The sequence below is a fragment of the Aspergillus welwitschiae genome (genome assembly GCF_003344945.1).
Source record: "Aspergillus welwitschiae strain CBS 139.54b unplaced genomic scaffold BDQ94scaffold_17, whole genome shotgun sequence".
NCBI lineage: Eukaryota > Fungi > Ascomycota > Eurotiomycetes > Eurotiales > Aspergillaceae > Aspergillus > Aspergillus welwitschiae.
The window spans coordinates 379,533-405,019 of NW_020798711.1; the positions used below are offsets into that span (position 1 = coordinate 379,533).

The window sequence follows — 25,487 nt, forward strand, 5'->3', positions numbered from 1 at the left end:
GAGAGTAAAGTATATGGTACAGAGTGAGTGTGTAGTTAATGGATAGTATGCTTAGTTACATCGCAACTTTGGTATACAATGGTATAACTTCATGAAATTGAAGCAAACCTCACATTTGCATTGAAAATACACAACTCCATACATACATACATACATACATACATACATACCCTACCCAACTGCAAATACTACTATATGTAGTGTATATGAGACTATAATAACATCCCAGCCTATAACCACCCTGCATAACAACAGCACATTGCCGAAATAAGTAGTGCCTGCTTACCTGCTGGTGGTGGTGGTGGCACAACCCTCACATCACACCACGCCAAACAACCCAAACCAACGGGTCACTTAAAATTCCATTCCCACCACTTTGGACTCATCCATCCCGGTGCTTAACAGACCGTCTTATGCATCGGCATTCCGCATTGGGTCCTTGGCACAGCAAGACTACCGTCTACCTGCGTATCCATGTGGGGGTGTTAGTCTAGTTATTTAGACTGGGTCCTATTGCTAGTATCTTTAGGAGAAGAAATAGACACTACCTAGATAATATTCTTCTTTGTTTTGTGGTATGGAAAGTTACACAGTATCTCAAGGTACAGAGGTGAGTATGAAGACCCACTTTACTGACTACTTTGTATTCAAGACAGCTGCTGAAAATTCTCTCATTTATTAGTTAGTTTAATAATGGTGTCGACTATCCAAGACAATCTTCATAAGCACTTAAACCGACTCCAACAGTTTAGCAGCTACTAGCACCAAACACGATCTATCTATGATCCGTGCATGAACATCCGTGTTCCGGCCGAATCCTCTCATTGCGGGATTTGGTCGGCGTTTGCAAAAAAAAAGACCTATCTGCGCGAGTCAGGGGTAGAATGTATCCAGCCTCATTGGCAGGTCGGAAGTATCAAACAATTATTTTAGTACGCAGGGGCTATTTATTTTTTAATTTATCGGTATCCCAGTTTGCTGGTACCGGGAAATTAGATCTGCTTTAGAGGGCAATCGAGTTAGTCGACACACCGCGTGAGTAAGTGTGGGCAGGTCAGATCAGGTCAGGTCAGCCGGTGTCTCTACATTCATCCTCATGCATAGGAGGACGACAACCAAGTCGCCGGAGTTGGACAGGATAAGTACTTCCCGCCCAATGGGCAGTAACAGTCAAGCCAAGAGAGCTTTGCTGTCACACATACATATACACACTGTTACTATAGGAGAATTAACCCCGTGCATCATGCGATGTGCAGTCAACTTGCCGGACGAGGAGACAACGCCAAAGCGCCGGGAACCGGTCCCGGCCAACATCGTCTTGCGGGGCAGTGGAGCTAGCTGAATATCCTGGTCCTCAGAGATCCAGACCCCCGATGAAAAGGATGGCTGGCGTGGGATCATAGGGAGACTCGACATCAGCCTGGCCTCCTGAATCCTCCAGGGAGGATACCGTTAGTCCTGCTACTCCCCTGACCGTGGTTATTGGTTGATAACGGCCACTTAACATACGCAGCGGGGCGTACCGATTCCCACCGTGGCATTTAAGTTGGGACCACAAGTGGCCCTGGTTGACCCGTGGCTTTGGCCTCTCCCGACCAGCTGGCTGGCTAGTGGCTCCTGCTCAGCTTAGTTTGCAAGGGTATTGTGCCACCTTTCAGCTCGTTCGCCACAGCGTCCAAACTAAGCATAACAAGAATATTACACAACAGAGAGTAAACCGGTCAACAATCAGGTGCCACAAAGTAACATCAAGATTCAAACAATGCTAGGTCCGCCAACCATCGTTGCATGCCCAGTGCCTTGTGGCACTCGAGAGCTGCAAAGGGTAAAGCTTGCTGAGCTGCTATTCTTGTCGTAAGAAGGTGCGAGCACGTAAGTGAACAGACGCAGCTTTGGCAACCGGTTCGAAAATCCTGACTTGCCATTTGCGCTGCATAACGAAGTAGATTGATTGTATACCAGCCAACTATCTACCCAGTACTGATCCTGACTTTTGCCAATCGCTCTTCAACCCGTCGAACAATTTCGGGGTCTGGTTTCGGCTTGTCTCTGCGAGGTCTGGGATGTATTAGCAAAGTGCGTGGGTCACCTTATCAAACAATGGAGTGACTTACGGATCTCGTATTGTTTCAGGCCCCTTCTCTTGGCCACAATTGGAGCAATTTCTCTCTCCCGATCGGTACAACGTTGTACACTTGTGGCATGTATAGCGTACCCGCTGCCGCGGCTTCTTCCACGTCCGTGCAGGAGGTTCTGCGGGATCATCGACATCTCCAGGATAGCCATGCGGGTATTTGCCCAGTTTAGGTCTGAATTCATTAGTACAAGAGCTTTCAACAAACACAATTGGCTTGGGGTGGACGCACGGGTCGCGAGGGCACATTGTGCACCGAATATGCTGGCAAGTACTGCATTCCGTAGCATCCGGAGCGAACACAGTACTACACTGATGACATGTACGGCGGACTCGTTGTCGGGTCGGGTGGTGGATGACATCCTGGCCGCCGGTGCGTGAGGGCAGCGTAAGAGGAGGTTGCTTGGGTTTGTGCTGCCCAGGGACAGGTTTGTGCAATTTCTGCGCGACAATGGCCTGGAGTGCAGCTTGGGTGTCGTCGCGGTGGTCGTTGGTCTTGGTGGAGGGGTGGTGAGGGCAGCTCTTGCAGCGGACGTGCTGGCAGTTGACACAAACTTTGTTCGGGCCGAAGGTGGTCTGGCAGCGATGGCAGGTACGGCGCACTCGCATACGGATAGGTCTGACAACACGCTGCACGGTCGTATCGCTAGGGGACCTCCATTCACCAGGCTCAAGGGTCAGTCCGTATTTCGCAAATAGAGCCCGCGCCTTCTCTTCTTGAATGGCGCCCCAGTTGGTGAAAACGGTCGCGTCGGGTGTAGCTTTGACGGTAGGAGCCTGCGGGATACGTTTGGGACTGTAACGCAAGTCAGTGGCACAAAGTAACCAAACCCATGGGAGATGAACATACGCGGGAGCTTGGCTTGGCTCAGGTTCTCTTGATTTCTGCATGACTGGCGTGGTGGTCCGGACAGTTGAGCTCCTCCTCAGAGCCATCTTCATGCGCTTAACGTATTTGGACAAGCCATCGTGCTTGCCTTCGTTGGAAGGGTTGGGATCCTGTTGAGTCGACATTTTCTCCGGTAGTATCGTCGATCTCTTAATTCGCTTGCCGGTCGTATTCAAATCAGATCATGTGTGGCGTCGCACGACATGGACAGGGTGACTGCTTTGGTGGTGTCGGAAATGGTCGAACAGTGTAATGACACTATTTGTGGGCGCTATTTAATTCATACCAGCTGGGATCGGAGGGGACGTTGTAGAGAAATTATAGTGGTGGTGGTTGAATTACTGGGAAGCAAAAGCGCCGAGGAGCGACTACCCAGATTGGGGGGGTAACGACAAAGTGGGTGGAATAAGGTGGGAAACGAGGGAGCCACCGGTTAAGTATGGCAGGTCGCACGGGCGTGTACCGTAACCGTAGGCTTGGGACACCCGACAAGACGGTGAGATGGGTGAAAAACCCAACAGGAAGGGTCGCAGGGAAATGGGACAGCCTGGGGGCAAATCCAGCGGATGATTGGCTGAAGGGCGGTCAGATCCTGTGGACCGGGCGTGGATGAGATGTCCGATGTAAAGTATAAGGTGTGTAAAGTATGTGCAGGAGGGAATGGGACGTGACGTTGTGAAAGGATGGGGGATGGTGGTGGTGGTGGAGGTGGAATGCACGCTGGGAGCGGAACAAAGTCACCGGCCAAGATGGTGGAAAATTGAAGATTCACAACTGACGACGGGGAGGAGAGGAAGATAAAAAGAAGGCAAACGACCAGCGCGAGCCGAACGTCAAATAGAAGCCGAACAGACTTTCTGGGGGAACCGGACGAGCGAGAGGGGGGTGGGTAAGGAAGTTGTATGTATGTAAAGTAACAGTCAAGTAAGAGTGGCAGGCGCCTAAAGTAGTAGTAGCTAAAGGGAATCTAAGGGAAGTGTGGCACATGGCCTCCCCCGATACTTAACTCTTTCCTGTTCCGTTGTGGTTATTTTCAGTTTGTTTTAATTTTCCCTATTCTCTCTTTTTATTTTCAATTTTTTATTTCTTCATATTGTCCTTTTCTTCTTCTTCTTATTTACCCTTCGCTTCTCTGATACGTGCTTTCTAGATTTCACCTCCTGCTTTATTAAGGACACCAATGGACCAAACATTGACATGAGCCGGAGCCTCTACTAACAAAGTCAAAACTATGGAAACCAAACCCACTCCTTATAGCCAACCAGTCTATTCTCACTAGAAGACTCGATACTCAGCTCCTATCGAAAATCGATGCCTGTCTCCGTGAAGAAAACAACGATCAATACCATGGCAGGAAGCTCCACGATCCGAGCGGAAACAAAGGGAGTAAAGTAGCAGAAACTCTAGAATCAAGACTCAAGACCGATTAGGCAAAGTCATCGTCTCTGTTTTGCCGATAGGCCAATCTGGTCAGGAGCTGGTTGGTTGATATACGCCTCGACATCCTCATGCAGCATGATGACCAGCAACTAGCGGGCGAACCGATGCGACGGGGCGCTTTGGGGGTTGGAGTCTAATGCCGTGGCACCCTACCCACTCTGGAACAATGCCCGAACCCACCGCGTCTCGCCCGCGGGTCTGAAGAAGGTCGCGCCGGAAGGTGTGGGTTTTTGCGACTGTTGTCTCCTGGGAACCTATTTTGCTGATCCGGAAATATTATCAGTTTCTGTTTAGGATGCTCCTGATCTTGAGTACTAGTTACATTAGATCAGAACTTGACGTCCTTCATATCCGCGTGGTCGGAATCAGACGCTGCTTGAAGATGATGTCAGCTGGAGAATGAGCGGTACCAAACATAACCATCGCGTATTTTCCGGGATATGCTCCTAACGACCAAAGCCCGTGTATTTTACAGTTTGTCAGATACACCAACAGCTCCGAAGCTGCAAGAAGACGATAGCGAGGATAATAATAACGACGCTCTAAGTATATAGTCAGTCATTAACGGCTCGAGGCTACCAAAAACGTTTCTGTGCATGGACCGGAGAGGATGACATCTGACTCGAGCAAATAGATCTTAATCGGAGCAAGAAGCCTTACGTAGATGGCGGTGCCGCCTATGATCAGACAACCTGCTGCAACCTAGCCTGGAGAAACCGACAACATGATGGACTGAATCATTGGGGGATCCTTTTCCCTGGCTCGGTTCCCTTCAATTTCACGCCGGGATAGCGATGCGCCATTCAATCAGGAAGCCCCATGGAGGAACCGAACATCTACCTGACTACCTCCTGAGCTGAGACTCACTTCGACCGAAGATCCGGCCGAAGGACAGACGACTATTCAGGAGCAAGACTTACCAATTTATATTATATTAACTGAACACAAAGGGGCCTACTATCCGGGAACCAGTTCCTAGTGAGAACTCAAAGGAATTGCAGTGTCATCATAGTGTCCCAACTGCTGCCTTCATCACCGACAATCCCAACTTATCCGATAACTCATGCATAGATTCTGGTGTGACAATGGCTTCGGACATCCCCCTACGAAGAAGAGAAATAAGGGAGCAACCATGGTCCTTGCATTTTTCTCATTTTTCTGGTTACTTACAAAGTAGAAACCATCATTGACATCTCTAACTACTTACCTCAATCACAACGAACTACTAACCTAAGAAGTAGGCTAAGCCCCTACCCGCGCGGAATTCTAGACTCCCTGACCAACTCCTCATCACACAGTGCTGAAACCATAGTACGTCTCCATACCGAGGCATTCCGACAGCCTGGTCTGTCAAGGTTGTGTATGTGTAAATACTGTTTTAGACGCCCGCAGCATTCCATTCCCATCCCATCCATCCACTTAGACCATGCATGATGCATGACACCACACCTCGTTTCCACCCTACCCTACCAAAGAGAAGAAAATAGAAAAAGAAAATAAATTAGAAACGGCAACGGCTTCATGCAGCCTGTCTGCTGCAGGCGCCAACTCAACACGCTAGACACTGCCTGTCCATTCCTTTGCCGTAACCGACGACCCTGTAAGTAACTACGTATGAAGTGTGTTTGTATGTATGTATGTATGTATTTATCCAGCGGAAGCGTAGCGCGCAGGAATTTGTCAGAGATGAAGAAAAACATGAAGCAACCGAAGAACCTTAACTTGCAGCGCTGACGGAGTAGATCGGAGAAATATTCACCTACCGGGTTCGAAGGCAGTGAACTTGGGTTTTGCTCCACCGGTTTGTAGGTACATCGTTGGAGGGTTGGTGTTGGGTGGGTAAGTAAGTAAGTTAAGGATTGCCTTTGTTGTTGGTTTCAGGGACTGGGACTGGACAGGACAGGACAGCACACATGGCATGAAAATGATGGTGGTGGTGATGATGATGATGATGATGATGATGATGATGGGGATGTTTGTGGCTCCGGCTTGTTATGCTTATCGTTGGAACCGTGGTTCTGGTTTCTTGCTCCTTGCTTGGGAGGTGGTTTCCTTTTTCATTGTAGATTCGGAAATGCCGACCGGAGATTGATGGCCTCAGGCTGGATTGGATGTAGGATCGTCAATCATTGACTCCTACTACTACTACATAGATACTACTCAGAATAGATCCTCCCACCCAGAGCAGCTCATCATTTCAACATCGTACCGAATAGCTGGGAATAAACGATAAGAGATGGGGACCCCCCTACCCCGTGCCAAACACCCGGGTACTTACTATCAGCACTTCACTTCACATTACAGCCAGCCAACTGCCTTTAGTAACTAGGCTTAATAACTAGTTAATACAATCTGCAGGGCTGAATAATTAATTAATATACCAAAAAACAAGCATGCTGAACACCACCACCACCACCCACCCACCCACCTTTCTCAGTCAGCTTCAACACACACAACACACAGCTGACCACCGATCTCCGTGACCCAGAAGGGGAGAGGAGCAAAAAGAGGGGAAGGGGGGGAAGAAAAGTGGAAAAAGGGAAGAGCATAGGCCCAATCACATTGCACTTCCTTCGTATGGACAAGGCCCGGGATATCCAGTCCCAACGCCGCGGAGAGAACACAAGAATGTCGAGGGGTGGAATCTAACCGGCAGTGCCAGGTGTCAGAACTCCTGCCTTTAATGGAATGGTGAGGTTTGTTTAGTGGCTTTTTTTCATCTGGAGATCCACTGTGGGGACGTGTATGGAGCTTGTATGGATGGTGTATGTATGTATGTATGGATGTTAGGATTTACGGGAGGGGGATAAGTATTACTTGGTTAGTTACCTAGCTTGTATGGGATGAGTTTAGGCACGGAAGGTTCTATTGCTTCGATTGATTGATTGATTGATTGATGGGTCTCAAGTACAGTTGATTGGATGGGATATCAATACTTTGTACGATCTCGTGATTCTTTCTTATGTTACATTGCATGCAATTATCATTTCTACTACCTTATACTATAGTACCCATAAGTAGCTACGAAACAACACTCAATTGATAGGACCAGAAATCCCAACAAACATATTCAACCTCATTTTCACCTCATATCACAACTAAGCAAGCAAGCATAGAAATATATGTCAGGCTCTGCTTAACCAAAACAACCTCATTTCAACTACACTGTACACCCAACAATCATACAGACTTCCCTCTCAACACCACCATCATTCACTAAGTGATGAAGATACCACGAACAAGCACCCATCCAACTACCTGCACCATATCTGCCAACTGTACTACTCCGCATTCCCCTTCAAACCAAAATAACATATACATATACATACGCTAGATACTACTACAGATAATCCACACATTAGTATCAATGCTTCTACCCCAACCAAAACGAAACAAGAAACAAGAAACAAAGTTCAAGGCGCATATTTGCCCGAGTGGATCCCCCATCCAACCCAACCCAACCAGTTGGTTCAGTTCAAACACTGATAGACATGTCAAGCAGTCAAACCTGGAAAAGGTTTCCGGTCTGATGTCTGTTTACTTCTATCTATGTTGTCTCAAATATCATGTGTGTGTATGTGATGACGAGGCTATTTTATCGATAGTCATGCAAGGGATTATATTGCAGTATAGAGTAACGTCAGGAAGAATGACAAATTCTGTCGGGGAATTTGTGATTGATTATGAATCAGATTTGGGGTAGCTACATAGATAGCTGCGTGTGTTCCATGTGTCGGTTTCCTTTCTAACATGAGTTAAATACTATAGTGTTGTCTGGTGAGACGTGCATTCGGAACTGAGAAATCGTCTAGCAACTCATTGTTGTATCCGAACCTGATCATGTATACAATGCCAGCACTATAATTATGAAGTAAACGCATAGGCGTCATGAATGACCAATATAGAAAGGCCTAAAACCAGCTTGACAGACCAACGATCCTTAATCTAAAATCTCCCTAATCTGCGTTTTGCAGCTTCGACTCGATCGAGATAATATCATCTTCCTCATGCACCTCAATCACCCGATTAACCTCCGCCGTATTGCGCATCAACTCGACAGCACCCGCATACATCATGCGCGAATTCGGGTTGCAGTTCACGGGGAGGTAGTAGAGCATGACGTAAGGAACGGTGAGACGGCCGGAAGCCTGATACAACAAACACAAGTTAGGTCTTCCTCGCTAAGTCTAGATGAAACAAGGCTTGTCGAAATACTCACGAGGGTAAGGGGATAGCTGAGGAGGATAAACCGAGGGGACGATTCGGGCAGCTCGTCGGCTAGATCCTCCATCTTGGAGTAAACCTCGCCATCTTCAGGTCTGATCTCCTGGCTCTTACTATCGATGATATCTGCCAACCCTGTTGTCAACGACCTATTGTCCTGAGATATCCGATGTGAAGCGAACAAGTTCGCGCGATAGCTGTGACGGTTGTGCTCGTGATAGGTAGAGGATAAGAGAGCGGGGTTATGTAGCAACGACAGGAGACGGGATCCTACAAATGATGGCCTGCGGATCCTTGGCGCGGGAGGTTCCCAAGCGAAACTTGCGAAGCTTTTCTTTGGTCTCGGGGGAAAAGGAATATAGTCGTGATTCAGACTGCATGGACGGAGGCTCCAGGTTAGCAGGGGGGAAAGAGAGCGGGCGCGCGATGCGGGGCAATGTCCACCTACCATGTTGTGATAAGGGTGAGGCGACAGTAAGGCGGAGGTAGAAATAGGATATTCGGAAGTGCGCTAGAAGCAAGAGAGTCGAAAATCGGAACCCCCAGACGGGATGTGAGCGGGGATGGATGGAGATGAATTTGACCGAAGAGACGAAGGAGGAACAAGCAAGTGGTGGTGCTCCGCGTTTTCGGCCCGGTGGGATGAAGAGCGCGGCACTTCTCCACTTCCTCTTCGCTCTCCTTCACTTTCATTCAATAATTCTCCTCCCCGCCCGCGCTTGTTTGTTACTCCGCCATTCACCCTCTCCTCCTCCTCCCTTTCCCTCATGTTCAGTCGTCTCGGTCAAGTCGCCCGCCATCTCACTCGACCGTCCCTCAACCTCCATTCCACGCCTACCTTCACCTCGCCCTCTCTGACCCCGCTCCTGCTTCGTGCGCCATCCCCCAAAATGACATCATCCGTCCTCCCGAAGAATAAGAGGACTATTCACACGGCGGCATGCCTGATTATTGGTGATGAGGTCCTTGGTGGAAAGGTGAGGAGCGAATAAGTTATACCGGCGTCTGCTATTCAGTTGCTTTTCTACCTTTCGAAGCGTCGTGCATACCCACCTTGGTCTTCACCAAGACTGACTGTTTGCCGATAATGCCCAGACCATCGACACCAACTCTGCCTTCTTCGCCAAGTTCTGCTTCTCCCTCGGCATTCAATTGAAGCGCATTGAAGTGATCGCAGACGATGAGAGCGAAATCATTGAGGCAGTGCGACGTATGAGCGACCGCTATGATTTTGTCGTTACCAGTGGAGGCATTGGCCCAACGTCCGTACAACCCCCTACATCGATTGCACACCCCACACGAGCATGAATACTGCATATGGCTTGAAAGCTGACTGATGAATGATTGTGAATCGTAAAAGCCACGACGACATCACCTATGAATCGATAGCCAAGGCCTTCGGTCTGAACCTAAAGCTCCACCAAGCCGCATTCGAGCGTATGAAGAAGCTGTCCAAGCCCCATCCCATGCAGCCAGACTTCGATTGGGACACCCCGTCACCCAGTCTGACTGCGAAGTTGCGCATGGTCGAGATCCCTCACGACGAGTCTGTGCCTTTGGAAGAACAGGCCGTTTTTGTTGCCGAAGATATGTGGGTGCCGATCGCCATCGTCAACGGCAACGTCCATATCCTTCCTGGTGTTCCTCGTCTCTTTGAAAGGCTACTCGAGCACCTCAAGCCGAACTTGTTGCCTCGCTTGGTTAACCCGGAGGGGAAGGGCATCTATCGCTACCTGTTCAGCACACCACTCCCGGAGAGTACGGTCGCCCCTTACCTGACGGAACTTGCTACGCGCGTTGCTTCGAAGAACATCAAAGTCGGCAGTTATCCCCGGTGGGGTAATAAGCGCAACACTGTGACTCTAGTCGGCACTGACAAGGAATTCATGGACTCGCTTATCGCAGAGGTGGAGCAGAATGTCGAGGGAACCAAGGTAACTCGAGAGGATGAGCTTGACCCTCCCTCTGACACCGAGGAGAGCAAATAAGTGGAACGCTGGCGGTCATAGTATGCCTTTGTGCAGACAATAGTTGCTAGATATTTAGACAATGACACGCTTATTCCGAATATGTCATGGTATCACTCGGTTGTATGGACGTTAGGAGTCCACGGACCTGCAGACGTGCTGTTCTCAACGGTGTCCATGCAGATATTGCGCCATCAGGGACGCGTGCAAGGTCAAAAATCAACGTACCACTCACCACTCACCATAAAAGTAGAAGTTGTTAAGGTTAGAAAACCAGCCACTAAACCCCCCCGACATCACTAAAGACCCAACCATAAGATACGAACCGCAGAGAGACAGAAGAATGAAGGCTTATTCTCGAGGACCACAATTTCCAAAATCAAATAAGATTACCCAATAGTTCAAATGTATACATGAAGGAAGAAATCGGACAGACTATGATAGATATGCTTATTGCGCGCCGCTGCTGAGTGCAGAATAGGGGGAACGAAACCAAGGAAAGACCAAAATAAGAGGTGGGAAGAGCGAAGACGGGCAAACGACAGGCTAGCTGGCACCGCGATATCACAACGTCTATACTTCCAACAGACTACCCGGTTCCTTCCCAGGGCCGTTGGAGCATCAACATGCAGTTATCTCGCCGAGAAGGATTCAGCAGGTGAGATCAAGCCCGACAAAGAGCAAATTCGGTGAAAGAGAACGAAACGTATCCCCGATGCATATAGGAAAGAGATCAATGAGGATGAAAGGCGACAAGTAAAAGAGAATCAGCGGCTGCTGAAAGTGCAAAAGATCTGAATTGCTCGTCCAGCGCGGCCGACAAGACGAAGAGGAAGGATGATTCTGCAGTTCCGAATAGTACCACAAATGCGAACCGCGACAATAGCGTACCTATATTAATGCACAGATCTATTGACAGGCTCCGTTCTCGTCCTTTCAAAGATCGAGAAATCGTCAAAGAAAAATCAATCTTCCAAAAAGTAATAATAAACAAAATAGAGGAACAAAGGGGGAATCGAACGTTCATGGAGACGATGGCGGCATTAGGGGGTTGAGAGCAGACATCATCTGAGAGTTGAGGCTCGTATGGTATAATGATCACAAATCAAAAAACGCGTTGACCAGCCACATGTTGCAGCAAGGCAAGTGGCCCGTCTCTGTTGCTGACCTCTCTTTCCAGCCGGGAGTGAATGTATGTGTTTTTGCTTTCCTTCCGTATCTCGACCTGTATGTATTCTTTTAGATCCAACGCCTGTCCCATTACATAATTATACATTTTCCACAGCAGCCGGCGTCATCGCCAGGCTCGCTGACGTCCATTTTTCCTTCCGGGGCGCGTGAGCCGCCGCCCGCGCCAGACGGGTACGATGACATCTCTTTGTTGAACCGACGGATCTCGCGCACGAGGTCGTAGAAAGCGTTCTCGACGTTAATACGGGACTTGGCGGATGTCTCGATGAACTTGCAGCCGAACTGCCGTGCTAGAGCCTCACCCTCTGTAAAAGAAGAACCGTCAGCCACATCCTCCCCCGGCAAGCAGATGCTGGGCCGGGAAACCCACCTTCTTCGGAAACAGCCCTCTCCTTTTCTAAATCGCACTTGTTGCCGACCACGATGATGGGAAAGTAGTCCTTATCCTTGACTCGCAGGATCTGTTGTTGGAAAGTCATGATTTCCTCGAATGATTGGCGCGACGTTATCGAGTAGACGAGAAGGAAGCCTTCGCCGGTTCGCATGTACTGTTCACGCATCGCCGAGTACTCCTCCTGTCCGGCAGTATCTAAAACGTCCAACAATGCTACCTCCTCGTCGATAACGCACTGCTTGCGGTAGGAATCTGTATAAACACGATCGAAACATGAGCCACACGGTCGGGAAAGCTACAGTAGAGCTCAGCGCCCACCTTCAATTGTCGGGTCATATTCATCCACGAAGTGGCTCTGGATCAATTGAATAGTCAAGCAAGACTTTCCGACACCACCACCACCGACAACGACGAGTTTGTATTCTCTTAAGAACTATATGCGACCGAGAGGTGAGCGAATCGTCCATTTTCCGCGGCGAGGCAGTGTGCGGAGATCATGAGAGAAAGTAAGTCGGGAAGGGAGGTTGACAGGAGGCACATGGAAGCTAATGACGGAAATTGGAAAGCGCAGCGACAAGGCTTACCTTGGAAGCCATTCTGGTAGGATCTGGCGTGAATTATGCCGTAAGGGAAGGGAAGGGGAGGAGGGGAAGAGAGAGAGAGAGAGAAGCGGTAATGGAAGCTATCCCAACAGGAGCTGTGACAGCGGGTCAAAGGAGCAGCAACACAAATTTCTTTTGCAGAAAGAGACAAGACGACAAGAGTCGGGGCCCAGGTCGTCGGGGGTTTCGCGCAAAGCAAAGGCGCCTAAAGGGCAGTCCACAGCGACGGCGGGTCTAATGATTAGGCCAAGCTTAAAGCAGCAGACTGGGGGGGCAGCAGCAGCAGAAGTGCGTGTGGGAAGTAGGATCCAGGGGGGGAGGGGGGGGTGGTCGTGGAACTTTGCAGGCAGGCGGAATTGAAGGCGAACCGGCAGGGTTTCGGCGTGGTCTGCAGTTCGTCTTGGACCCAATGCGTTCTAAGCGATCAGGGAATATGGAAAGTCGAAGGGAACTACTTAGAACACCTTCGAGAACCAGGGTGGATTCAAGGAGGGAAGATTAAAAAAAAAGAAAAAGAAAAAGAAAAAGAGGGAAAGGGAAAAGAGAGAACGGGGTGGAGAGACTTTGGGAGGGGAAAGGGGAGAGGGAGAGATGATTAAGGAGAGTTAAGCCAACTGAGGAACGGAGGTGGGGATAGGCAGGGCAGCCCAGAAAGGAGGAGAGAGAGTCTAGATAGTCAACTACTGAATACTAACTAGTAATGGACAGTCAAGTAGTAAGTGCGTAGTATTGGATAGGAACTTCCACAAGAACACAAAGCAAGTCACAAAATGAAAATATGTAAATTATTAACCGCGGGATAAGCGCCTTGATTGGTGTGGAACACCCCTACCGACGATGTGAAAAGAGCGCACTTCCATCGAGAAATTGATATGATGCGCCTGCTGATTGGAAGGAAGGGGATTCGAAGGTTCGCCAGAATTAATCTCACCACAATCACTAATGATATGATAATCCTCCTAGTGCAGGAGTCGGTTAAGCACAAATTGCTAGTCGTATCTGACTACTGCTGCTGCTGCTACTACTACTACTGCTGCTGCTGGTGGTCTTACAACTTGCCTCCGGTTAATGGCACAAACTGTGCGGACCGAATTGAAAGGGGGGTGGAAGACAGAGGGGGAGATCAAAGGGAAGGGAGAGAGAGACAGAGACACAGAGACAGAGAGAGAGATGAGCAGTGGGTGTGGCATTAACCGGCAACGCGTGTGGATTCAACCAATCCAGCCAACTGTTTAATTTCACTGGTCCCGGTTGGCCCACCCGCCGATAATTAACCTCAATCGTCCGATCGCAAGATATGAACCGGAACAGCAACAGCCTGGCCTCGAATCCGTGCCAGGTACTCCGTGTACCCCAGATACACAGCACACCCATCACAATCAGAATGGTTCTGTCAATCCTTCCTTCATCCAGTGTGATCATCTTTGATAGGCTACTGCAACGGTATTCTCGTGAGTGGAGGTCCGATCATTAGGGAAGAAAATTGAGTCAGTCGGTGGGAAGGAAAATGGTTGCATGGTGAGGTAGCCTGAAAAAAGGGGCCGGGGGGATCGAATTCCCAGGGCACCCAAGATTAATGATCCATTGGGTCTAGTGTCGCTGTCCCTCTCTCTCTCTCTCCCTCCCACACTTGCCAATACCGTACAGTAAGAATTTGGTGGTTTAATAGGATGAATAAATTAGTTGTTCCCTACACAGAACTAGTTACTAGTATTCGGTTCATTTACTATGTCATGTATAACGAATGAATTTCGTATTGATGATCTGACCCAGCAGACAGATCCCACCCCCCGTACCACCCCAGCACTCAATAAATGGTGACTGTCATTAGCTTTTGCACAGAATAACAATATAAGCTCGACTCCAGTACGAGCCGTTAGTAAACTATGCATTTGATTGACTCCATGACTTTGTGAAACCATTCATCGTATCTCTTCCAGATTAATCTTCACCAGCTCCACCCTGCTTTTTTAGCGCCGGTCGTTAATGCTTCTAAATTGTCCAGTGTTCTCCATCCCAACTTTTTCCCCCTGAGGGTCCTCTCCCCTGCTCACCTTACGCAACACAGTAAACGAACGAATAGCTTCCGGAGTCCAAGCCAATCACCGTGAGGCCTGCTGGGTGGATTCGCTCCTCTCTTGACTCTGCGTCCCGCTCCGGTTCCTTGAACAAGTGAACTCCTTCGGTCCCAGGGTGCAGGCTTACTTACGCAAGCACTGTAAGAGAAGCAACAAACGAACTCCCATTGATAATAAGTTTCCCGTCCGGCTCAGTCAAAACTCGGAACGATCCATTGGACTAAAGGCCTTGGACGTTACAATTTAATAGGGGAAAACGGGGTAGCTTCCCCTAGAGGAACTTTCTACTGGATGAGAGCCTTGCTGTGGGCGCGTGGAGAGAAAAAAGAATATAATAAAATAACATAAAATAAAAGAGGGTGAGTGGGAGTGCGTGAGTGAGTGAGTGAGTGAGTGAGTGAGGGTGGATGAGTGAGAGAGCATCCATCATTCATCCGAGGTCCTTGTCCTTTTCGGCACAACCGTTTTCCTTCTAGAAGGGTAGAAAACTATTCTCAGCCTTAACAGATGCAAACATGACAGCTCCGATTTGACACACCGAGTTACATCATCATTCGAAATATTGAGTCTGAGTCTGGCTTCCTTTTGGCTTCGACAGCGTCATGGAATTGTGTCCCTGGAGAGGGGGGGGAAGCTGAGTCCAATGGAGTGAGTCGTGCTCGACTAGTCCAGAAGAAGCCTAAAATAGCCGCAGACCGAGTTCAGGATGTTCTCCACGCCTCCACTTTTTGCCAGAGGTGATATATTGGTCTGTGAGACCGTCCGATCCCATAGCCCATGTTACTGCTCAATCACCATTGGCGAATGAGGCGGCGACCTCGACACAACTCCTTGCTCCCCTTCGGTGATGAGCGGAGTAATCCCGGATGATAGTACCCTCGAGTGTCAAGAGATGACGTCCCGCAAATTTTTAACCCCGGAAGTCTGAACACATTTTTGCATCCTTGCATCCTAGCTGCAGCTGGGGAGATTTTGCCTTGCTCCCGTAATACCACTTACTTCCTGCAGCGTCGTGCGTTGATCCTTTCCCACCACATGCGTTTCTCATTGAGTCTCTCCAGGGTCGTCTTTTCTTCTTATCTTCTGCTGCTACTACCCTGGAGCGAAACTAAACCCACCCGTGTTCCCGAGCCATGGCACCCAAGCCACCTTCTCCAAGTCACATTGCCTGATTTTGCGGACAACTGCTGATCGCGGAAATCTCTTCCATCCTACCGACTCATCACATTGCACAGAGCCATGGCTCAGTTTGGAGGCCTACCCAAGTCTGGGTAACCGACCGCTTCAGGGACAAAGATACGTACCTGCGGGGTCGTCGGGGCCTGCGACCGAGATCGGTACCTGTCACCTACCCTGACTATCGTACCAGTCATACTCCAGACCTCGTCCATGTGCCTGGATGCCCAAATCAGGATCAAACATTCTCCCGCATCGACTACCAAGCGGGCAGAGCACTGATTTGTCTGCGAAGATGTCCTAATCGAAGCACATACTCACACCGCCCTCCGATGTTCGGTCTGCAATGCGTGCTTTATCTTCGAGCACTAGATGGGCAGACCGAAATTTCCAATGACTAGATCGCTAAGCCCAGCCGACAGGCATCAAACATGCCCATGACGTGGCCAGACAAGAAACGGCATGCGGCATCAAGCCATCACAATGAGACTTGCAGTAGGCAGAAGTCCCGCCCACACTCTATCTACCTACGACACCCAAGTTCATATAGCTGGGTGGGGTCAGTTCAGTCAATCTCTCCCAACTTGTTCATCCCCTCCGTGACACATCCAATGCCTCCGACTATGCCGTCAAACGTCAACAATAACTTTGTTCCATGACTGGCGCATATCAGAATGATCTGCGGGGTACCAAGAACAGACAGGCATCGCTTAAACGGTAAACCATCACACTGACTTTTGGCTGACACAAACCCTGAGCCACAAAGGGGTCATAGCTACTAGTAGATACAAAGTGAGCTGCCCCCCCTTTTTCGGATCTCGGATATTTACCTACCTTGTCTATGTTCGACTCTCTCCAAGTGAGTACAGTAGGAATTGGTAAGATTCCAAATCAACTGCTCACCTATCGTAAGGAAAACCAATTATCATGTGTAAATTGCAAATCATATGGTCTAAAGTATTTAGTCCGCTTCAGGATGTTGTGCATAGACAACTTACTACTCGTTCCTTTTGGCCCCCAATGATATATTATGCAGGGGTAGATAGTGTACTTAAAGCTTGGGGGCCGGCCGGGGGTCTCCGCTGTTGATTCCTTGCCGTCTGTCTATCTGTCTGTCTCCCTGAAGAAACCTCAGTGGAGAGGAAGACCACAGTATTTTCAACCTAGTAATTAGCTGCACATTGTGCTCGCCTTTTTATACATCAGAGCTTTTCGTGTCTCATTCAAGTGGTGTTGGTCTAACAGACCCCTTCTTTGATCATATGCTAGTACCCTAAAAAAAAAAGGCAGTGGGATGTTGGAATGACCATCTTGATACGTAAAGTCACTTCCGGGTCAGACCATTTACTAAACGTACAGTAAGTGACTACTTACTCACATTTGTAGTCCTTTTGTCTTTCTTCTTATGAGAGTTACTTAGTTATGTCTGTATTTGCCGGTCTCGTTTCCTACCGTAGTTGCCTTTCACCATAAATTTATCTTGGTCCTAGTTGCTTATTATCAAGCCGGTCAATGGCAATTAAGCAACCTGCTTATCTCCGGAAGCTCATACAAGCCTTCAATATATAGCATAGAAAAAATGAAAGCAAATGTACTCCGAGATGTTCATGGGATTTAACTGTTGCTACGTACATGTCTGACTAGCTCCTGTATCTGGTATTTTCCAGGAATATTCCCTACCACTTGTCTCCTTAACCAGAAAGAAAAACCGAATAAAAAAGCAAAGAACATTTGAGGTTTGTTACTTGTAAGGAAAGATGAAAGATCGCTGAAATAAAAGTCATGGTTATCGTTCCGTTGACATAAATCAAAGCGAGAAGTCATCAGATCATATCATCCATGGGTACTTCGTGTGTTCCCTGGGTGTTTGGGGGTATTCAAGAGAAATTCGACCAGAATCAAGAGATTAATGGTATGAAAACTGCCAGGTAGATAGTTATACCCAACGCATGAAACCCAACTAGTCAAGATGGATATCCTGAATACAACTTGAAAAGGACTGGTTCTCCGGCGAATGATTCCCAGGTCTGTGTCGTTGTGAAAGTATCGTAAAAGAGCACGTCTCCCTGTTTCCAGGTATGCCAATAGCAGACTCTACGGTCATAGAGGAGGGGATTCAGAACATTGCATAGTCTAGTTGAGTCAGCGTCTGAGATATCTTCGATGGCGATGAGAGTGGGATCACAGGTGATATTGCTTTGAGAGAGGAGCGAGTGGTAACGGAAGCAGGGCCGGCCGTGAGAAAAGTGCGGTATGATCAAGGGCAGGGAACTGGTCTCAATGTCGTGGGATGAAGTCTCTGCGTTCCAGGAAAGTTGTTGGAGCATCCCGACGGTGTAACTGGCTGGAAGGTGGTGGAACAACAGAGAGGATGCGGAGAAGAGACTGCGTCTGGTATTCTCTGAGATAGGGCCAGGGGCACTGATGAGCTGATATCTATTCGGGAGTGGATTCTATGTGAGTGGGAAGTTAAAGAATCTTGAGAAACAGAGTTAGCTTACTTGGCTGGAGAGGAGACCGGACACTGCTTGATGTGATGGGCTTCTTGATCCTCCATGATCTCAGTTGGCCCATCGTAGGGCAGCCAACCTGACAAGGTAGTGCTTTTCGAATCTTGTGAATCACCATCTTCGGCTTTTTCTTCAGGATTGAAGTCGGATATTGAAAGGTAAGAAGCGTCAATACTCTCAGCTTTCTGCGCGATTAGCTCATGGTCATGGGTGTCTGTAAATCCGCGAAGGACAACTGGTGAGCTCTCGTGTGCTAGACCCTGCACTTTCTCCATTTCAATCTGGCTTATTGAGGTTGGATTGACAGGCGTAACCATCATGCCACAGGGATAGATGGGATTGACTGCTACCGGCGATGACCAGTTATACAGCTCAGATTTAAAACGGTAGCACCATGGACGCCCGTTTTTGTGGACCAACTCCAATTCTGGGTTAGCATCGAAAACTTCGCGCCATCCATATATGAAGCGGCCGTCAACAGTATAGCAGGGTGCTGAGTGCCATGGTGTGACTGGTTTTGAAGATCTCGGGAGAACATTTATGGAGATCTTGGTTAATCCATTTGATGGATGAATTGAAAGACGGATGTAACCTGGGTAGTTCTTTATGATGGCTTCTGCAAAGGCCTATAGTTAAACCACACGTGTTAGTGCCATTCAATACTGTTATGCTTGGTTAGCGTTCAAGTTTTGGGTGAATTATTCCACTCACCGCACCTCGTGTGATCATGGCTTTGGCAACATTCCCCAGGTACTTCTTGTGTGCCTTGCGAGATGTGGTACCATTCTCTACATAAAGATGTTCCAAGTCCTTGGTCAAAAACTTTATGTATCCACGATAAGTGGTGCAGATGTTTTCGTCTGACTTGATCATAACAGCGGCGTCAAATCCCACCGGTGTGTGCTGTTCAATTAGTTCCTGGCGAAACACCGGGGCCAACCTTTCGTACGTCTCTCCGTCAAGTTTGACGTCCTCTTGGCTGTGAACAAGGTCGCGCAATCTGGCGAAATCGATATGGTCGTACTCATTTTCAGCAACCATTTCCCTCAGTGCATGGCCATATTCCCAGACGTCTCTATCAGAAACGCCCAGGATATCTACCGACAGTCAGTCCCTATCTTAGCATACAAGATCATGAGTACTTTCTTCTCGACTTACCGTTGTACACGAGGCCATCAGATACAATGGTGAGCTTAGCTCCATATTCATAGACGTCACTAATAGCAGCGCAGAGTCCGTTAAGGTGCGCGAGACAAATCTCTTCGCCTTTGTCAGGAAGGCTTCCCAAAGTCTTATTTCCCCGATTCGGAGACTTGAAGGGGAAAGCCGGTAGAATCATTCGGATCGGCTGTTTCGCCCGGATCTGAGACCACATCTTGGATAGAAACATAATGTTTCCGTCGCTGGTGCGATCACTTGCGGTTGCTGGCACCATGGTACGATACCGACCGATGATTTCCATGATCTCAAAGGCCTTTAGCAGTGGATCATTCTCGTACTTGCGTTCTGAGACTTGTGGGTCGATAGTCGACTCCATAGGGAAAATGTCTGACTCCATGGGAACGACGTCTGACTCCATAGAGACGAGATCTGACTTCATATGGAAGAACTCTCTCTCCATAAGGAAATTGTCTGACTCCATAGGAAACATGTCAATCTCTATGGGAATGATGTCTGGTCCAAATCCTTGTTCCATATTGGCGCTGTTGAGATACAGGTATGTGCAGAAGGTGTTGTGGGCATCTCAGAAGACTGAGACGTGAAGATTTACACGTCTGTATAACACGAACTGAGAATGCACTTCACTGGCTACACGCCGACTAAGCGATGCAAACTCATATCATACTCTAGCTTGAGTTCGGGGTGAACCGTTCAGGGACCGTGATGTCAATCATCCAAATCAACATTGCACTGTGCCGGATGCAGTAATTGATTTACCCACCGGAACCAGTCGATGATAGCCCTTCAGGTACCATCGCCATCCACTATCATTTTCAGAGTGACGAGGTGAGTGCAATGCTCTGCTGGCATCGTCCGTAGAAGATAACCGTTCAGGCACATCGACTCGAGTTGCTATAAGGATGGTGCGAATAAAAGTAGGCTACCATAAAAAGCCTGAGGTTTTACTATATAATGAGCTGATGGCAATAATGCAGACCGATTGTGCCCCTCAAGTCGCAAAGAAAATGTCACCGTTGCATCGGCAGCTTAGGAGTGCCGTTATATATACCGAGCCGTAGATCCAGTTTGCGACACGCAATCTCCAAGTTACCTTTTGTGAACCAAAGCTGCTAGTTGCCCGTATTATTAGCAAAGGTATTGGATATATATAACCCGATCTTTCAACATATAAGTTGCTGATGGCACTGGATATAGTTGGCAACGGGTGACTTCGTATCATCATGTCGTTCCTTTCACACAAGGAAGTTGAATTCTTTACGCTTACTTTGATTCAGATATGCAGTCTCATCATGTAATATCATTTGACCATATCGTCTAAATCTACCAAAATTCCAGCCAATTCTAATGTCGCTCCACCATTGAGTGCTCTTTACAAGTCCACAAACATAAATGCGTATACACTAAGCCTTGCGGTGCATGGAAGTCGGCGATGCCTAAGTGACGGTGCCATCAGCTATGCTGTTGAGGACTGTATGCGATGTTTGACTTACCTGGTGGCTAGGGAAAATCAAGGTATCTGCAATCACAACATTCTCGCGCCGACCGGCAGCAAATACAACCACCTCAGCAATATCATCGGGTGTAAGTGGCTCGCAGCCGCTGTAGTACCCATAAGTAGTCAGTATTTGTCCATATGCCTTTAGTCCGCCGGGAGAACATATAAGGGATCCTTACGCATAAACTGCATCTGCCTTGGCCTTATCTCCGTAGAACCGCACAACGGAGAATTCCTATCGAAGAACAGTTATTAGAAGGGTCATGCAATTGGCATAAGCGAAGTCTTACCGTCTCAACCTGGCCAGGATCAATCTCAATGATACGGATTCTTGTGGCGATAAGCTCCTTCCTCAGAGCATCGGTGAACGATCTGATAGCCGCCTTTGTGGCACAATAGATGCTACCGCCAGGGTAAGCCTCGCGGCCAGCAATACTGCCAATGTTGATGATATCTCCGCGACCACCATCGGCTCTCTTCTTGAAGATGGGAAGGATGGCCTGGGTCATGTTGATCAGTCCAGTAACGTTGGTCGAGAACATGACGTTGATATCCTCAGGTGCAATTTCTGGAGCCTTAGCAACTCCCTTAACAAGGCCTCTGCATTTCTCTTAGCACAGACTTGTGATTAGCAGATGGAAAAAGTCGTGACTCACGCATTGTTAACCAAGACATCGATTTCCTTGAACTCTTCGGGGAGAGACGGCACAAATTTCTTGATATCTTCCGGGTTGCTCACGTCCAGCTGCACAGGCAACACCATGACGCCCTCACCGACTTCCTCCTTAATCTCCTTAGCCAGCTCCTGCAGTGAATCGATCCGTCTAGCAGTCACGATGATCTTCAAGTCCTTGGGAGAAGTGCGGGCGAATTCCTTGGCAGTGCTTCGTCCAATACCGGAAGATGCACCGGTCACGAGGATTGTCTTGCCTTCAAGGCGCTTTGCCATTGCTGTTGCCATTGTGCGTTTGATGAAAGCTGGTCTGATTGCAGCACGAAACGGAAGCGGGGTGGATGCGGAGAATGACCCGGATGAAGGGGAGAGCTGTCGCAGGGATCTGAGAGTACTGTAATAAGCCTGGAGAAGCCGCATAAAGAGCCTGTCAGCTGGCGTCGATAACGGTCAAGTAAGAGAGAAAAGGTTTCAAATCGGACGAGGAGACAGGGGCTATTGGTGGTTTCTTATGAATCACAGGCCGAAGGTCGGGATGGCGTGTGCGGGGATCCGGCGAGGCCATTTCGTGCTCGGGCGGGGGGGCCTGGCCTCGGCTGATGGTTATGCCGGCCGGACTGGCTTCCGATGGCTGCTTGTACATTCTTCCAGCTTCTGCTCCTCCCCCTACACGAAATCTGCCAGAAAGGATAGCTCTTTGGCGAACAGCTCGTCCTTGTATTCGACACAAAGCGCCATCAGTCACACAACTACGCTGTTGAATCCTTTATCAACACGAATGCCTTGACTCCAGCTTTCAAAATCTGTCAATAGATGTCTTTCAGTTGAACTCGCTCAATTATCGAACGATGCAGGAATCAGTCGCCGGATGCCAAGTCGAACAGAGACGGTTTTAAAGCCATTGGCAGTAGGGGGAGTTCATTTTTGGAGCAAGAAACAGAATCTTTCCCATCCAGGCATGCCATTTTGTGCGGCTAGCTAGGCCTGGCAAAAGCATTAATCATTCACACCCATGCAGAAATACGAACTAGCACTGATGATAGACCACCACTGTACTTGATATTCACAGAACAATCTATATCACTTTCACGTTAGCACCAGTGTGGGCATATCCGTTAATTCCAGATACACTGAAACGACATGAACGTACCATTTCCTTTGGCGGTAGCTTAACCGCGGGCAATCCTCGAAGAAAGAGAAGCCATAGTCATCATATCCGCAACAGCTCTGAAGGGGACTTAGTAAGGTCGTAGTCAATTAGGCGAGAAATGGAGCAGCCTTTGGCCTCTTAGCGATCCACGATGACCACGAAATCGTCTTATGGCCAGTATGATAAGCGGCCATGAAATTAGAATCCCGAAGGCCGGGCTTTGCTTTTTTAGAACGCATGAATATGCCAAGGCTCCCACGCGTTCTTAGGTAACTAGCTTCTCATCGCCATGCAGAACTAGCTTAAACGGCTAGGTCAAGTCCTATTCTATCTGTCTGCGACCATTGACTACGAACACAAAATCGGGCACAGTCTTATGTTGGACCAGGAGTCATTGTATCCACTTCCTGAAGGTGACGCCAAACGGTACAAAGCCACGGGTCGTGGAGAAAGCTACCTAGTCGCCTTGATAATCTCGACATGAGGGGATCAGTGCGAGGTGGCATAGCTTTAAGAAGTCACTGGGCACATGGTAACGAAGATCTTCCTTCAGGTACTCTGGTGTGCGAGTTTCCCGTATAGGTCTGGTGCTGGCGATCGTTCGCTACCGAACGTGCTAGCAAAGAGTTCAAGAGTTCAAGCCGCCAGCCCATCCACTATGATGAAAGACAAGACATCCTGATTTGAACGAACCACGGATTTCAGGGATCTGCAAACTCCAAGCGAAGAGATCGTCATCCCAGTCTGCAAACCTTGAGATTATGTGCTCGGACGCGGTAGGCACGTTCTCTGGTTGTTGCGCACGTATGAGGTGCCGAACCCTTTGGATCATTGAACATTGACACCTCGCATCAGTAAGATTGAACAACCATAGTATCTACCAAGTCATGTGTGAGCACAATGTTATGAGGTAACAACGGTCGCGAGCATACAGTAGGAAAATCAAGCAGAGTACCAAGCAAGCAAGTCCGAAGCCCGTAAACCGAAGTCGACTGTGGAGTGTACTCCGTTTTCGGTGAATGGCCGGCGCTCCGAGGGGTGTTGGAGGCGGGATTCGGAACTCATGGTGTTTAACACCAGGTAGATATCTAGATCGGACATGATAGTCATTTGGATTCTCAGCCCTATTCGAGGAATTGTAATTCATAAGATGGCGTCTAGAGGAGGTTAAGGTTGGGGTCCAAGAACCAAGGAAATCTGGACTATTCTTCAGCCATGCAAGTAGAGTTTGAGCTCGGAAGTGACTCCGATGCTCGTGCGGCGTTTGACAAAAAGTCCTGAGACCATGACTTGAACAGTCAGGCATCAGAAGAAGTTAATTCAACTAACTATTGAAATGCTCTTATCTCCTTGTCGAAGTCCTGGCAATTGCCTGGGTCGGAGTTAAGGGCAGTGGATCGTCAGGGATAGTGGCTGGTCACTCGCTCTCTGACCGCTTCGGTGCCTTCTTTCCCTTTTTCCCTCTCCGGCCGACGATCATCACTAGCTTTTGACAGTCCTCCAAGGCCCCAGAGTCAAGGCTTCTGTGCCAATGAGAGAGACCTCATGCTCCAGGAAAGTTCGACGGGCTATCTCCGTGGGACAGAATGACATTATTGACATTTGACACAGGTCTATTCCAATGTTGACACCTCTCTCGTCCGTCGATCTTCGCACCTTGACTACACACTTCAGTCCAAAGCATTGGATTCGCACGTCATTTTCATCTTTCCCCGTTGCACGTACCCCATAATATCTATCGTACAATTGAGAGTTGCCCCTTTTGTGACACCCGGAGCTTCGCATGGAGGTGCTTCGTGAGGACACATAGTGGGGACTTATCCACATATTATTTTACACCAATGAACGGAACGCCCCCAGGCATAGGCTCCAAGACAAATCCTCAGCTATCGAGACCAAGCTTCAGAGCCAAAAAGCAATTAGTCACCGGGTTGCATGGCAAGAAAATGGAATAGAACGTCGGGCAGCTTCCCCGAACTTCCGTAAGAGGTCTCTGCAGCGCTTATTTGCTGCGCAGGTCACATCGACAAGAAATGCACTTCTTTTACTATTCAATGGTGGCGCCCTACCAACTGGCTGGTAGTGGACATCCTTTGCCGCTTATAGCTTGCCCGGCGCAGCAGTAGCGCGGCGCTATCCAGCCTCGTCCTCCCCCCTCCCCTTTGAACCTGCATGGGACCCATCTTCTATTGATGATCATAGCCACATTCTCGCAGCCGCACCGCTGAATTGGGATGAGAGTTTTCAAAGCCGTAAAACAAAGGAACCCCGAGTTTTCCTTCGGGTTCCATTCCCCCGGAATCATGTATGTCATTTGAATTATCAAGCCACGAGGAGCAACAATGGTGGAAAGCACGCCCCTGTTCTATGCAGACTCGATGC

General features: G+C 48.6%; 9 protein-coding genes across 9 annotated transcripts; 1 reads left to right on the plus strand and 8 right to left on the minus strand.

Annotated features, from left to right (window-relative positions):
- Nucleotides 1-1,693: 1,693 nt before the first annotated feature.
- BDQ94DRAFT_36246 (uncharacterized protein) lies at nt 1,694-3,305 on the minus strand. Its single transcript, XM_026775580.1, has 4 exons — nt 2,985-3,305; nt 2,367-2,930; nt 2,115-2,309; nt 1,694-2,058 (listed from the first exon to the last, which is right to left on the minus strand). The coding sequence occupies exons 1-4, from the start codon at nt 3,146-3,148 to the stop codon at nt 1,971-1,973; spliced, it is 1,011 nt and encodes a 336-aa protein (XP_026626025.1). The 5' UTR covers nt 3,149-3,305; the 3' UTR covers nt 1,694-1,970.
- A 4,987-nt stretch (nt 3,306-8,292) lies between these two features.
- On the minus strand, nt 8,293-9,364 carry BDQ94DRAFT_36303 (GMF family protein). The gene is made up of 4 exons (XM_026775581.1): nt 9,136-9,364; nt 8,962-9,061; nt 8,683-8,813; nt 8,293-8,611 (listed from the first exon to the last, which is right to left on the minus strand). Exons 1-4 carry the CDS (start codon nt 9,136-9,138, stop codon nt 8,420-8,422), a joined length of 426 nt encoding a protein of 141 aa, XP_026626026.1. The 5' UTR covers nt 9,139-9,364; the 3' UTR covers nt 8,293-8,419.
- Nucleotides 9,365-9,402: 38 nt separating this feature from the next.
- Nucleotides 9,403-10,756, plus strand: BDQ94DRAFT_144280 (flavin adenine dinucleotide pyrophosphatase). Its single transcript, XM_026766423.1, has 3 exons — nt 9,403-9,664; nt 9,783-9,949; nt 10,048-10,756. Exons 1-3 carry the CDS (start codon nt 9,455-9,457, stop codon nt 10,673-10,675), a joined length of 1,005 nt encoding a protein of 334 aa, XP_026626027.1. The 5' UTR covers nt 9,403-9,454; the 3' UTR covers nt 10,676-10,756.
- Nucleotides 10,757-11,205: 449 nt separating this feature from the next.
- BDQ94DRAFT_36332 (uncharacterized protein) lies at nt 11,206-11,797 on the minus strand. Its single transcript, XM_026775583.1, has 2 exons — nt 11,496-11,797; nt 11,206-11,400 (listed from the first exon to the last, which is right to left on the minus strand). The coding sequence occupies exons 1-2, from the start codon at nt 11,679-11,681 to the stop codon at nt 11,287-11,289; spliced, it is 300 nt and encodes a 99-aa protein (XP_026626028.1). The 5' UTR covers nt 11,682-11,797; the 3' UTR covers nt 11,206-11,286.
- Nucleotides 11,798-13,147, minus strand: BDQ94DRAFT_36316 (Ras family protein). Its single transcript, XM_026775582.1, has 4 exons — nt 12,824-13,147; nt 12,558-12,672; nt 12,216-12,491; nt 11,798-12,150 (listed from the first exon to the last, which is right to left on the minus strand). The coding sequence occupies exons 1-4, from the start codon at nt 12,833-12,835 to the stop codon at nt 11,915-11,917; spliced, it is 639 nt and encodes a 212-aa protein (XP_026626029.1). The 5' UTR covers nt 12,836-13,147; the 3' UTR covers nt 11,798-11,914.
- A 562-nt stretch (nt 13,148-13,709) lies between these two features.
- Nucleotides 13,710-14,608, minus strand: BDQ94DRAFT_144286 (uncharacterized protein). The gene has a single exon (XM_026766424.1). It carries the CDS (start codon nt 14,261-14,263, stop codon nt 13,907-13,909), a length of 357 nt encoding a protein of 118 aa, XP_026626030.1. The 5' UTR covers nt 14,264-14,608; the 3' UTR covers nt 13,710-13,906.
- A 3,451-nt stretch (nt 14,609-18,059) lies between these two features.
- xanB (isocyanide synthase xanB) lies at nt 18,060-20,301 on the minus strand (the record flags this gene model as incomplete). The annotated part of the gene is made up of 4 exons (XM_026769112.1): nt 18,060-18,531; nt 18,597-19,231; nt 19,317-19,702; nt 19,764-20,301. The coding sequence occupies 4 exons, from the start codon at nt 20,299-20,301 to the stop codon at nt 18,060-18,062; spliced, it is 2,031 nt and encodes a 676-aa protein (XP_026626031.1).
- Nucleotides 20,302-21,063: 762 nt separating this feature from the next.
- Nucleotides 21,064-22,473, minus strand: BDQ94DRAFT_36352 (oxidoreductase, short chain dehydrogenase/reductase family). The gene is made up of 5 exons (XM_026775584.1): nt 21,939-22,473; nt 21,573-21,882; nt 21,462-21,517; nt 21,278-21,386; nt 21,064-21,220 (listed from the first exon to the last, which is right to left on the minus strand). Exons 1-5 carry the CDS (start codon nt 22,373-22,375, stop codon nt 21,188-21,190), a joined length of 945 nt encoding a protein of 314 aa, XP_026626032.1. The 5' UTR covers nt 22,376-22,473; the 3' UTR covers nt 21,064-21,187.
- A 1,188-nt stretch (nt 22,474-23,661) lies between these two features.
- BDQ94DRAFT_36364 (uncharacterized protein) lies at nt 23,662-24,499 on the minus strand. The gene is made up of 2 exons (XM_026775585.1): nt 24,061-24,499; nt 23,662-23,982 (listed from the first exon to the last, which is right to left on the minus strand). Exons 1-2 carry the CDS (start codon nt 24,409-24,411, stop codon nt 23,734-23,736), a joined length of 600 nt encoding a protein of 199 aa, XP_026626033.1. The 5' UTR covers nt 24,412-24,499; the 3' UTR covers nt 23,662-23,733.
- Between the last annotated feature and the right edge of the window lie 988 nt (nt 24,500-25,487).

Bases quoted from the DNA above. Each gene is read 5' to 3' on its own strand.
- BDQ94DRAFT_36246 (XM_026775580.1), bottom strand. From the start codon at position 3,148: ATGTCGACTCAACAGGATCCCAACCCTTCCAACGAAGGCAAGCACGAT. The intron at 2,310-2,366 runs GTGCGTCCACCC...TAATGAATTCAG, and splicing joins ACAATGTGCCCTCGCGACCC to ACCTAAACTGGGCAAATACC. The intron at 2,059-2,114 runs GTAAGTCACTCC...AATACATCCCAG, and splicing joins CCTGAAACAATACGAGATCC to ACCTCGCAGAGACAAGCCGA.
- BDQ94DRAFT_36303 (XM_026775581.1), bottom strand. The intron at 8,814-8,961 runs GTAGGATCCCGT...CAGGGTTGGCAG, and splicing joins GGATCCGCAGGCCATCATTT to ATATCATCGATAGTAAGAGC. The intron at 8,612-8,682 runs GTGAGTATTTCG...TTGTTGTATCAG, and splicing joins TCAGCTATCCCCTTACCCTC to GCTTCCGGCCGTCTCACCGT.
- BDQ94DRAFT_144280 (XM_026766423.1), top strand. From the start codon at position 9,455: ATGTTCAGTCGTCTCGGTCAAGTCGCCCGCCATCTCACTCGACCGTCC. The intron at 9,665-9,782 runs GTGAGGAGCGAA...GATAATGCCCAG, and splicing joins ATGAGGTCCTTGGTGGAAAG to ACCATCGACACCAACTCTGC. The intron at 9,950-10,047 runs GTCCGTACAACC...GAATCGTAAAAG, and splicing joins AGTGGAGGCATTGGCCCAAC to CCACGACGACATCACCTATG.
- BDQ94DRAFT_36332 (XM_026775583.1), bottom strand. From the start codon at position 11,681: ATGAACGTTCGATTCCCCCTTTGTTCCTCTATTTTGTTTATTATTACT. The intron at 11,401-11,495 runs TCATCCTTCCTC...ACTTGTCGCCTT, and splicing joins TACTATTCGGAACTGCAGAA to TCATCCTCATTGATCTCTTT.
- BDQ94DRAFT_36316 (XM_026775582.1), bottom strand. The intron at 12,492-12,557 runs GTGGGCGCTGAG...GTGTTTATACAG, and splicing joins ATATGACCCGACAATTGAAG to ATTCCTACCGCAAGCAGTGC. The intron at 12,151-12,215 runs GTGGGTTTCCCG...CTTCTTTTACAG, and splicing joins GAGGGCTGTTTCCGAAGAAG to AGGGTGAGGCTCTAGCACGG.
- BDQ94DRAFT_144286 (XM_026766424.1), bottom strand. From the start codon at position 14,263: ATGATCACACTGGATGAAGGAAGGATTGACAGAACCATTCTGATTGTG.
- BDQ94DRAFT_36352 (XM_026775584.1), bottom strand. From the start codon at position 22,375: ATGCGGCTTCTCCAGGCTTATTACAGTACTCTCAGATCCCTGCGACAG. The intron at 21,883-21,938 runs GTGAGTCACGAC...AGAGAAATGCAG, and splicing joins GATGTCTTGGTTAACAATGC to AGGCCTTGTTAAGGGAGTTG. The intron at 21,387-21,461 runs GTAAGGATCCCT...TGGGTACTACAG, and splicing joins AAGGCAGATGCAGTTTATGC to CGGCTGCGAGCCACTTACAC.
- BDQ94DRAFT_36364 (XM_026775585.1), bottom strand. From the start codon at position 24,411: ATGCCTGACTGTTCAAGTCATGGTCTCAGGACTTTTTGTCAAACGCCG. The intron at 23,983-24,060 runs GTACTCTGCTTG...ATGACTTGGTAG, and splicing joins GCTTCGGACTTGCTTGCTTG to ATACTATGGTTGTTCAATCT.